The sequence below is a fragment of the Microcebus murinus genome, chromosome 5 (assembly GCF_040939455.1).
Source record: "Microcebus murinus isolate Inina chromosome 5, M.murinus_Inina_mat1.0, whole genome shotgun sequence".
NCBI lineage: Eukaryota > Metazoa > Chordata > Mammalia > Primates > Cheirogaleidae > Microcebus > Microcebus murinus.
Genome location: NC_134108.1, coordinates 27,177,662 through 27,190,503, shown reverse-complemented (window position 1 = coordinate 27,190,503; position 12,842 = coordinate 27,177,662). Strand labels below are relative to the sequence as shown.

General features: G+C 33.5%; 1 protein-coding gene across 4 annotated transcripts in view; it reads right to left on the bottom strand.

Moving 5' to 3' along the window:
- The window catches only part of AHI1 (Abelson helper integration site 1), a 184,520-nt gene that overhangs the window by 159,907 nt on the left and 11,771 nt on the right, over positions 1-12,842 (bottom strand). For all 4 annotated transcript variants that reach the window (XM_012739468.3, XM_012739470.3, XM_012739469.3 and 1 more), the window contains exon 4: positions 2,116-2,672. In XM_012739468.3, the coding sequence (XP_012594922.1) occupies positions 2,116-2,672 (557 nt within the window). The remainder of the gene's footprint in view (positions 1-2,115; positions 2,673-12,842) is intronic.

Below are 12,842 nucleotides of genomic sequence, written 5' to 3'. Positions count from 1 at the left end.
TTATTGTAGGTATAATTTTGTACTTGGTGTGGAGTTACATATCCCATGAACCAACTTAATCTGAGCTCTAAACCCCAGGGAAAAATGAAATTGTATTTTATGAGCAATGGATCTGTCTTTACATAGCACTGATCAAAGCTTCCTTACCCTGCTGTCAAATAAATGATTAATGAACAAATTTCTAAATTATTTTGTTTAAAGGCAAAAAAGTGTTCTATGTTTGTTCTGTTTTCAAGAGGCTTCAGATACAGAACTTTCGATTTCTAGGTAAAAATTAATTCCTTGTGTTTTCCAGTGGCTGGTGTCACTACATTTTCAGAAGGCTATTATTACACTTAATATGTACATCACATGAACTAATAAATGGTAAGGGATAGCAGCCCAGAACCACACTCAGTTTAGAGAGAAACCAGCCTATTAAAGTTTGTAAGTTATCAAGTACAAAATCTGCATTTAAGTAATAAAAAATTCTAGTATCTTTAGTCATTTTTTAAAAAAGCATTAAGAAATAAAAAGATGAGAGAAATATTTCAAATTAGTCATTCCAGAAAGCATTCTACCATTTTATCTCATCACCAAATATTATTTAAGTATAGCTACCCTTTCATGCCACTGTCATGTGAGGTATGGTTTTATCTAAAATTCATGAACTAGCCCTATTTTACAGTATGTATGCTTACCAGTCCATCACAGATGTGGCGGCTGAGAAGAAGGAAGCTTTACATATAATGTGGGGTAAGCAGCTTTTAAGATGGTCCCTACTCACATCCAACTCTCGATATCTCCTGCCCTTTAAGTGTGGGCTAGACCTACTGAACTACTTCTAACAGACAGATTATAGTAAAGTAATGGATGCCACTCTAAGATTAAGTTCCAAAAAGACTGAGTTCTGTCTTGCTCTCACTCTTTCAGAGACCTTGCTCTGGAGAAGCAAATGGTTATGTCATGAGTAGACCACAAGGAGAAGTCCATGTAGCAAGGGAACTGATGTCTCTGGCCAAAAGTTAGTCAGGAACTGAGACCTGCCAACAGTCACATGAGTGATCTTAGAAGCCAATCTTCCAAGACCTTCTAACAATTATGTCACTTGGTAGATCTTTCCCCAGTCAAGGCTTGAGATGATTTCAGCCCTAGCTAACATCCTGACTGTGGCCTGTGAAAGACCCTGTGACAGTCAGAGGCACCCCAGATTCCTGACCCACAGAAACTGTGAGACAATAAATGTCTGTTATTCTAAGCTGCTAAGTTCTGGGGTAATGTTTAAATTAGCCACACATAACTAATACATATACTAACATGTCCCTGTAGCAACCTGATTTGCCTCCTATCTACTATTACTGGTCATCTAGCTTTTAATAATAGGGGAATTATTTTTAGCTGAGGGCTAATTAGGGAAAACTACTCCTGAATGCCAAGGAATAGTCACATCTAGAATGTTCTCACTTCAAATTGTTTCTATAAAGGAGAATTGCAGGAGGAAAAAGTTAAGTATAGCACTTAAAAGGCATTTTTATATTAGTGTTTTCTCTAAGGAGAGAACATAAAAATATGAATGTGCTCAGAGAAACTTATACCCTTTATGCAAGCATATGTGTATTAGCATCACACATAGAAAAAGACTAGAATACCAAATTGCTAAAAGTGATTATCTTTGAATAAGTATTCTACAATGAGCAAATGCTATTGGCATAATAAGAAAAAAAGGCTCTATTTATACATCCAAACAGGCATTTATAACTCAAAAAAGGAGAAGTAATTAGGTTTCTATTATTTTAAAAGCAGATATAAGTGAGTAGTTAAGGGTAGAGACACTGGAGCTAGACTGCCAAACTTCTGGCTCTGCCTCTTACTAGTTCTGTGACTTTAGTTTCCTCATCAGCAAAATAGGATGATATTATACTTTTCCTCATAGGACTGTTAAAAGAAATAAATGAGTTAATTCCTATAAAACACCTAGTACATAGTAAGGAGCTATATAAAGGTTAGCTGTTATTATCTTGGTAGCAATGTCTCCAAATGAAAGACTAAGAATTTTCTGTTAAACTACAGATAACACTCAAAAGCTGAAAATAATAAAGTGTTTTTTTAAAGAGGACATTTATCAATGTAAAGTACCTTGTTTCGGCTTTAGACAGAATTGGAACTTTCTTTTTTTTCTTTTTTCTTTTTTCACTGCTCAATTTGTCATCATGCAATGAAGTATCTGAGGGAAAGTAAGTCAACTGTTCTTTCAGTTTCTTTCTTATTTTCTTCTTAATCTCCTTTGCCATTTCTTCAGCTACTTGGAGCTGATATGCTTGCATTAGTTCTTCTTCCTCTTCTAAATTATTATTTTCTCTCCCCTCACTTGCCTTCTCAATTTTCTGATGATCAACACCTGCCTGTGACTTTGTACGAGCTTTCTGATGTGTAGATTCCACCTTCTCAGAAGTTTCTGGTTCCATTTCTGCAGTCACTTGGAGCACTGTCTTTATGACCTTTTTATTTGGCTTTCCTTGTTTGTCTTCCTCTACACTAACATCATCATTTGGATTTTCAGTTGCTGATTGTATATTCTTCGGTTTACTTTTAGTGACTCGCATGCTCTTCTCTGAATTATTAGTATTAGTTGCACTTATATCATCATTTGTTGTTTCTTTAATATTCTGAAGATTGCTTTTAATGGTGTCAAGCTAAGAAGACACAATAACAAAGTTTTAGTCAAGCATAGTTTAGTTATATAAAGATAAACACAATAATTAATGTTCAAAAATGTGGAATACTGGGATGATTATTTAGTTTTTTACCTGGACAGTGATACTATTCTAGAGCATCTGATTAGTATTCTCTTAGTTAATGCTCCCAGATTTAGATTAGTAATCTCTGAAAGTAACTTCAGATTAAATGTTAATTAACATAGGAAAAAGTACTTAAGGACTTTTCAGAAGTGAATTAGTTGTTCAAATATTAATTGCTAGTTTCCTCTTTGGCAGAATGATCCACATTCTAATCTAATAAAGAGATATTTAAGAAAATGATAAAAAAAGCTACTGTATGTAAGACACTTCAGGTTCCCCAATAGAAAACATACATGGGTCATTAATCTTGCTTCATAATTATATTTTAAAACCAAAATTCCACAGCTCTAAGATTACCCACAATTAGGCCAATATATTACTAAAATGCTGCTCAATATCACAATCAAGTTAAATCACATACCTGTACCTCTTTCCCAATCAAAATTATTTAAAATGTGAGATATTTACAATAGAAAAAAATCAATAATAGTGTGGAAATCAAAAAAGAATGTTATTAGTAGTAAAATAAATATTTTGAGACATCCTCCAAGGATTAACACTAGGCAGGATCAGAGCCATTAGGAAACTACCAGAAAATACCACAGCTCATAAAAAAAGGCTTCTCCAGAGATAAGGGTAGTTCTGGAGGAGCCATAAGAATCAGAGTTGATTAATATAACAAGAACATAAGCCTGAGGATGACAAATAGAGGAGCTGGAATGAACAGCTCTGATCACCTCTCCCACCTCCACTTGTGTTGACTTTCCCCCATGGGATTAAGCAGCTGAGCACAGAGAAAGGGCAGGCAGCTTCAGGTAAGTACAACTCCCACAAACAGCTGAAGCAGACTGTGTTTTTTTTAAAAAAAAACAACGGGAAGGAGAAGAGAGATTCTTAAATATAAGGATGACTAAGACAACTAAAAATTAACAAACACTAAAGGAAAGTAGCATAATGAAGAAAAGTCACCAAATCCAGCAAAATTAATAGACATAAGAGGAAAATAAATATCACAAACAAAATAAGAATTTAAAATAAGTATAATTAATATTAATAAAGACATCCAAAAGTATATTGGATGAAAAAGAAACAACTGCAAATGTTAGAAACAAAATTTTGAGTGATAGAAATAAAAGCTTAACAGATCTGCTGAAAAACAGAATAGATAAAAACCAAAGTGCTAAAAGATTAAGACAAAATCAAAATGAAGAACTCTTCCAGAAATGAATAAGCTTACCAATGAATATTGAGGTTCAATTTCTGAAACTCATGTTTAAAAGTAGTTAGAAAATATCCAATATATATGAAAAGGTAATGGAAAAATGCTAAAAGAACTAGCATTCTCAAATATGGCCAATATTTTACCATCTCCAAGACTCTTGCTCACCTAAAATATATTTCCAAATTCTATCTATTCTTCAAAGGTAAATTCTGATGTCATACTCTCAAAAAAAAAAAAGAAAAAAAACTTTACTAATCAAAACTAATAAAAATAACCTCTCTCTTTTAAAAAATAAAGTTTATTGGCCGGGCGCGGTGGCTCACGCCTGTAATCCCAGCACTCTGGGAGGCCGAGGTGGGCGGGTTGCTCGAGGTCAGGAGTTCGAAACCAGCCTAAGCAAGAGTGAGACCCCGTCTCTACTATAAATAGAGAGAAATTAATTGGCCAACTAATATATATATAGAGAAAAAAAATTAGTTTGGCATGGTGGCACATGCCTGTAGTCCCAGCTACTTGGGAGGCTGAGGCAGGAGGATCGCTTGAACCCAGGAGTTTGAGGTTGCTGTGAGCTAGGCTGATGCCACGGCACTCACTCTAGCCTGGGCAACAAAGTGAGACTCTGTCTCAAAATAAATAAATAAATAAATAAAGTTTATTTTTAGACATTTTGTTTTAGAAGCAATATGTGCTTAATTTAAAATAGTAAAAAAAAAAAAAATTTTTAAAAAAGCAGAAAAGGCCAAAAAAGAAAAATAAGACTGAAAACTCAACCCTGGTTACCTCACACAAAGAAAAACATTGCTAAGCTTTTCAGAAACTTCTTTTTGTTTTCTTTCAATGAATACAGTCATGCCTCAAAAACTTTGAATTTCCATTATGTTAAAATGGGGCATATGTAAACTTTTCTACTTTTTCAGTACCAGAAATGTAGTACCAGTATACACAAATAGTGAGGACAATCTTGAAGGAAACAATTAGAAAAAGAGATAACCAAGAATTGGAAATAGAAGAAAGATTTATGGTCTGAAAGGAAAGATTTTAAAAATGAAACTCTGAGCAAACTAATCAGATGAGGCTCAGTTGTTCGTTTACTACTCTGTTTCAATATTGTTAGCTTTTGTACTAACAGCAATTTTATATGACTATGTATTTGTTATTAATTGGTCTTTTTGTTTGTTTCTTAAATATTATATAGTTTCCAGAGTATCTTTGGTAGCATCCCTACATTTCATAGCATTATATTGATATTTTCATTACTTTTTAAATAGTTTTGTTTATATAGTTTTGATTTCCTTTTTCCCCTCTAACAACTTTATGGTATAAACTTCAAAGCAGTGTATAAATTCTAAACTTTTGTTATTAATTTCAGGTTTGTTGTACTACAGTAAAAAATGTCTGCTTTGTTGAATTTAATTGTTTCATGGATTATTAATAGATTATGATTGGATTTTGAAGTGTCCCAAATATATTTGCTCATATTCCTGTTTTATTATCTTTGCCCATCTTTCACTTCTTTACATCATTTAGGGTTTTTTGCTTTAGTTTGTCTGCTTTTAAATTTGCTTTATTGAGACATAACTTAACATACAATTCACCAGTATTAAGTGTATAGTTAAATGAATTTTGTCAAATATATAGAGCCATGTGACCACCACTATAATCATGATGAAACATTTCCATCATCCCACATGTCTTTTTACAAAGTCAACCCCTTCCCTTCTGTGCCCTGGCCCCTCTAAACCATTGATTTGCTTTCTATCACTATACCTTTGCCTTGTCTAGAATTTCATATAAATGGAATCATACCATAGATAGCCTTTCATTTCTTGTTTCCTTCACTCAGCATAAAGTTTTGGGGATTCATCCATGTTGTTGCATTTATAGTTTATTCCTTTTTTGCTGTACAGTATTCCATTGCATAGACATAAGTTACATTCTGTTTCTCCATACACCAATTAACTGACATTCGAATTATTTCCAGTTTTGTGCTGTTATGTGTTTTCATCTCTCTTGGGTAAACACCCACAAGTGGAATTTCTGTGCTATATACTAAAAAACTATTTAATTTCTTAAATAACTACCAAATAGCTTCCCAAAGTAGCTGTACCGTTTTGCATTTCTATCAGTAATGTGTAAGAGTTCCAGTTACTTGACCTGCTTGTCAGCACTTAATATTGCCAATTTTTGTTTTTCAGTTGTTGTAATAGGGGTATAATGGTATCTCAGTATTGTTGCATTTCTCTAATTACTATGGCATTGAGAATCTTTACATGTGCTTATTTGCCATCCAATATCTCTTCTTTGGTTAAGTGTTCAAATCTTTAGCCCATTTTTATTAGGTTGGTTGTTTTCCTATCACTTGAGTATAAGAGTTCTTAATAGTTCTATAAATATAACATTTTATCAGTGCTTTGAAAATATTTTCTCCCAACCTATAGTTTATCTTTTCATTTTCTTAGTAATATTTTGAATTTTCAAAGCCCAATTTATCCCTTTTTTCTTTTAATGGTTTATGCTTTTGTATTCTGAGAAATCTTTACGTAACCCAAGGTTACAAAGGTTTTTATCTTTTATTTCTTCCACAAGTTATATAGTTTTACTGCTTATATATAGGTCTTTGATCCACTTAATTTCCAAACATGATAGAGTACCAAGTTTATTATATTGTATATGAATATCTGATTGTTCCAGGACGATTTGTTGAAAAGATTATCCTTTCCCTTAGTGAATTATCTTGGTAACTCTGTCAAGAATCAACTGACCATACACATGAGTCTCTTTCTGGACTCTATTCTACTCTACTGATTTATTATATGCTTATCTTTATGACCATACTAGATTATCTTGATTACTATAGTTTTACAATGATTTTTTAATCAGATAGTGTAATTGCTTCAATGTTCTTTTTCAAAATTGTTTTGGCTATTTTAGTTCCATTATTTACATTTCCAGAGAAATTTTATAATTACTTTCCATTTTAAAAAACCTACAGGCATTTGAGTAGGATTTAATTGAATCAATAGATCAATTGTCAGAGAATGGACATTTGAGAATATTGATTCTTCCAATCCATGAACATGAATATTTATTTAGGTCTTTATTTTCAGCAACTTGGGGTTTTCAGTGTACAGATCTTACAAATTTTTGATAAATTTACCCTTGAATGCTACATTTTGTTGCTATTATAAATAACTTTTAAATTTTAATTTCACATTATTTATCCCTACTACAAAAATACAATTTTTTTTTGGTTTTTTTTTTTGAGACAGTCTCACTTTGTTGCCCAGGCTAGAGTGAGTGCCGTGGCGTCAGCCTGGCTCACAGCAACCTCAATCTCCTGGGCTCAGCGATCCTACTGCCTCAGCCTCCCAAGTAGCTGGGACTACAGGCATGTGCCACCATGCCCGGCTAATTTTTTGTATATATTTTTTTAGTTGGTCAATTAATTTCTTTCTATTTTTAGTAGAGACGGGGTCTCGCTCAGGCTGGTTTCGAACTCCTGACCTTGAGTAATCCGCCCGCCTCGGCCTCCCAAAGTGCTAGGATTACAGGCGTGAGCCACCGCGCCCAGCCCTACAATTGTTTTTTATACATTGACCATATATTCTGAACTCACTAATACAGATAGTCCCTTATAATAGTTAGACTTATGATTTTTTGACTTCACAATGCTATGAAATACACATTCAGTAGAAACTGCACTTCAAGTACCCATTAAACCATTTTGTTTTTCACTTTTAGTATTCAATAAATTACATGATATTCAACCCTTTATTATAAAATAGGCTTTGTGTGAGATAATTTTGCCCACCTATAGGCTACTGGAAGTGTCTAAGCACACTTAAAGTAGACTAATCTGAAGTGTTTGATAGACTAGGTATATTAAATGTGTTTTTGACTTATGATACTTTCAAACTGTGATGAGGTTATCAGGAGGTAACGCCCATCATAAATTGAGAAGCATCTGTAACTCTAGCAGTGCTTTCTGTAGGTTTCTTAGGATATTAACTTAGACAATAATGTAATCTGTAAATAAAGACAGTTTTACTTCTTCCTTTACCATTTATGCCTTTAAAAATACTACATTATTTTATTGGACAAGGTCTTCCAATACAATTTTGAATACATACAGTGACACATGTTCAAGCTTAGGGTAAAAGTATTCAGCTTATCCCACTAAGTATGATGTTAGCTGTAGATTTTTTGGATGCCCTTTATCAGTTTGAGGACGTTCTCCTCTATTCTTGGTTTAAGAGTTATCAGGAATGGGTGATGAATGTTTTTTGCATTGATTGAGATGATCAGGTTTTTTTTTTTTAATTCAACCTTTTAACATGATAAATTATATCAAATGGTTTTAGAAAAACTGACAATGCGTTCCTGAGATAAACTCCACCTGGTCATGGTATATTATCCTTTTTATAATATTGATTTCCTAACACTTTGTTGAAGATGTTTATATCTGTGTTCAAAAGAGATCTGGTTTGTAATTTTCCTTTAATTTCTTTGTCTGGTTTTGGTATCAATGTAATGATTACCAACAAAAAGGAGTGAAGAAGTATCCCCTTATTGTAGACAGTGTGGAAGAGTTTACACAGAATTGGTATTATGTCTTCATAAACTGTTTGGTAAACATCCCCAACCCCTAAAACCATGAACACCAATGGTTTGGTTGAGCTTCCCGAGATTGGCAACACTTTGCACATGTTGTCACACACCATTGCTGGTAGACTTGAGTCCCATGCAACTCTAACCAGGAGGGTACAGCTGGAAGCTTGTATCTGGTTTCTTCTGGGCTGCACCCCATGCTCTTTTTCCCTTTTCTAATTTTAATCTGTATCTTTTTGCTCGCAACATGAGCATTTCCTTTGAGCATTTTGGTGCTCAAAAAGTTTTAGATTTTGAAGCATTTCAGCTTTCGGATTAAGGACACTCAACCTGTATTATAAAGCCCACAAAAAACAACTGTTATCTTTTTTGCTTTAAAAGTTATCTTTTAAAGAGATTTTTTAATAAGAAAAAACTCCTTCTATATCACATTTGCTATTTTCTGTGTGCTTTTTGTAAATCCAAATTTCCTTTTTGTATCATTTTCTCTTTTTTGTTTAACCTTATACTGGGAGTCTACTGACAAATTCTTTCAGCTTTTGTTCACCTCAAAATCTTTTTACTACACCTTCATTTCTACAAAATATGCTTCCTGAGTAAAGAATTTTCAGTTGGCAATCTCTTTTCTTTCAATATTTTAAAATGTTGTTCCGTTGGCTTTTAGCTAGATTATAGTTTCTGGTTAGAAGTCTGTTATTATTGTTCTGTATAAAATGTCTTTATTTTCTTTGGCTGCTTTTAGGATTTTCAGTTTATCCTTGGTTTTCATCAATTTTAGTATGATGTACCTTGGTATGATTTTGTTTACATTTCTTCTGTTTATGATTTGTTAAGCTTCTTGGATCTGTGGGTTTATTGTTTCCATAAAATATACAAAATGTTTGATTATTATTTCTTCAATGTTCTCTGTCTCCCACTCTTTCTCAGACTTCAAATATTTTTAAGAGATAAAATGCCCAATATTATCCTACAGGTCTTAATGTTCTGTTCCTCCTTCTCTCAAACCCCACTCCCTCCCCCTAGGCCTTTTATAGTGGTATGTTGGTAAATAAGCTCTCCAGTGAAAGTATGGCAGTATAAATAAAAAGCTCTCATATTTAGTGTTTACCAATTTCCATGCTGTATGTATTCATATGATGGCCAATTTTTTTTTTTTTTTTTTTTGGAGACAGAGTCTCGCTTTGTTGTCCAGGCTAGAGTGAGTGCCGTGGCGTCAGCCTAGCTCACAGCAACCTCAAACTCCTGGGCTTGAGTGATCCTTCTGCCTCAGCCTCCCGAGTAGCTGGGACTACAGGCATGCGCCACCATGCCCGGCTAATTTTTTATATATATATCAGTTGGCCAATTAATTTCTTTCTATTTATAGTAGAGACAGGGTCTCGCTCTTGCTCAGGCTGGTTTTGAACTCCTGACCTTGAGCAATCCGCCCGCCTCGGCCTCCCAAGAGCTAGGATTACAGGCGTGAGCCACAGCGCCCGGCCATGATGGCCAATTTTAAGTTACCAATGGTTTAATAACCAGTTTATAAAATACTCCAATATTTCATAAGCCAGGACAGACTACTCCATCCCACCACTGGTTCTCTGCTATTGATTTGGATAATTCATATTATTATTTCTTCAAGTTCACTGATAAGTTTTTATGCAATGTACAATTTGGTCCATCCAGTCTATTTATAATTTTAAATATTATATATTTTTAATCTCTATAAGTTTGATTTGGTCTTTTTTTAATAAGTCCTATTTCTCTCTTTGATATCTTTTTATATGTCCTATTTCTCTCCTACAGTCTGTTTCTGTTGATTGATTTATCTTTTGTTTTTTTTTTTGAGACAGAGTCTCACTTTGTTGCCCAGGCTAGAGTGAGTGCCGTGGCATCAGCCTAGCTCACAGCAACCTCAAACTCCTGGGCTAAAGCAATCCTACTGCCTCAGCTTCCTGAATAGCTGGGACTACAGGCCTGTGCCACCATGCCTGGCTAATTTTTTTTTTTTGTATATATATTTTTAGTTGGTCAATTAATTTCTTTCTATTCTTAGTAGAGACCTGGTCTCGCTCAGGCTGATTTTGAACTCCTGACCTTGAGCAATCCTCCCACCTCGGCCTCCCAAAGAGCTAGCATTACAGGCATGAGCCACTGCGCCCGGCCTGATTTATCTTTTGGTTATGGTAATATTATCTTCTTTTTTTTTTTTAATGCTTAGTTGTATTTGGATATCAGATATTATAAATTTTATATTGTTGGCTGCTGGATTTTGCTGGGATTCCTTTAAATATTGGGCTTTGCTCAGGGACACATTACTTTAACAAGTATGATCCATTTGAAGCTTTATTCAATTATCCACAGAAGAGACTGGAGTTCTAAATTTGTCTTTGATAGAGCCAAGGTAATTCCAGATTTATAAACTAATTCCAGACCAGCAGTTATAAAGGTGAATGAACACTAGAATGAATATTAGTAATATCTAGAGAATTTAGAAAATTTCTATCCTTTAAAATTCAGGGTATAAAATAAACATTTTTAGAAACTAATTCATAAGACATTACCTATAACAAGTTATAAGAATAAAATGAGATATGAGAAATCTGAAATAAAGATAATATAGACAATAATAATGAGCAAAATGTGGCTTAAAATTCTGCTTCTAAAAGAATTCAGATGCACCTTCAAAAATAATTATAGCTATAGTTTGCTTACTTTTTACTTAGCAATTTGTATTTATTTGTTCTATTTACTACTGCTGAATATCAACCCACTCCAGACTTACTGTAAATAATAAACAGTTTATTATGCTCTGGGACCTATATTATGCTCTGGGACCTCATTTATCAAGCCCCTCTTGTTTAGTTCCTGATACTCTGTTCCCTCAATTCATCACTTGCCATTATCATATATTTCTCGTCCATAAACCTTATCTGGCAAAACTCCAGGTACTATTTAAATTTAGTGATCTTTATCTCCATAACTGTAACCAACCTATTGAATACTGCTGGAAAAACCTCAACCATTTCAATGACTGGTATTACCATAAAAATATGAACTACAAACTCAACTGGGACATCAAAGATACTGGACAATTTTTCTATGTTGCATTATCTGTTCATCTGCATTCTTTCTTGTCTTTACCACAGTAGCTATTTCAAACCTTCTTCATTCATCTCTAACATCCAATGTTGCCACTTTCTGACTTAGGTTCACAAATATTAGCCATAGAATGGGAAGGTGGAACTTTCTGCTACCAAGTCTAAAAACTTCCATGCACACAAATTCATACTTTTTTTCTTCCCATTTATAAATGGGTGGATCTTGTCTACTTGTGTTCGAGAAAACTTCAAACACCCTAATTCAATTAGCATCATCTTCATAATACCCCTCCTTCATAGTCAAACTTCCTGAAAGAGCTGTCTATAAATGCTATCCTATGTTACCTTTCTACCAGCACTAACAAAAAGCCTTGCTCACTCCCATACTACTAACAAACTTTCAAATAATTATTTGTTAAGCTAAATATCATCTCAGTATTCTAATATAATTTCTTTTAAAGTACTTCTACATTTGATTAATGTTATTTTACCTTGTAACTGGTTTTATTTTTTCGTGGCTTTTGCTCAATCAGCTATTTAGGATCTTAATATTTACAGCATCTATTGTACTACTTTTTCTACATATTAACAATAGGAATGAAACTTACTTAGAAGATCATTCTGAGGATTAAGAGGATAATATAATGCCTACAAAACTCTCAGAAGGGCCTTCTGATTATAGAATATATGTGTTCTATAAGTATTACCAATTATCACTATCTATATGTAAGAATATTAACTCTATGCTATAAAAATATTACATATTTTTCTCAGCAAATTGGCTTTTAGTTGCATTTGTTTTTGACAAAGAAAGTATCTTGTACATCAAATTTATTCATTTAACAAATATTTACTGAGTCTTCTGTATGCAGGTAGAGAATATTCTCTTAATTTGAGATGTCTGTTATCCCTTTTAAGACCAGAATCTCTCTCTATACTGGAAGATTAAACCAGCCAGCTATTTTTATTTTCTTATTTAAGTATTTGCCTATTAATTTAAATTTTCACATTTAACTTTTTGAGCTGTCCGTCTAATTTAGTGTGAGATAAAATGAGACCCTAAATGACTTTTTTCCTCAAAAGCTAAAGTAACCATATCAATACTATTTTTGAATTATATTTATACCTTCTTGTAGCATGTAGAAAAACAAT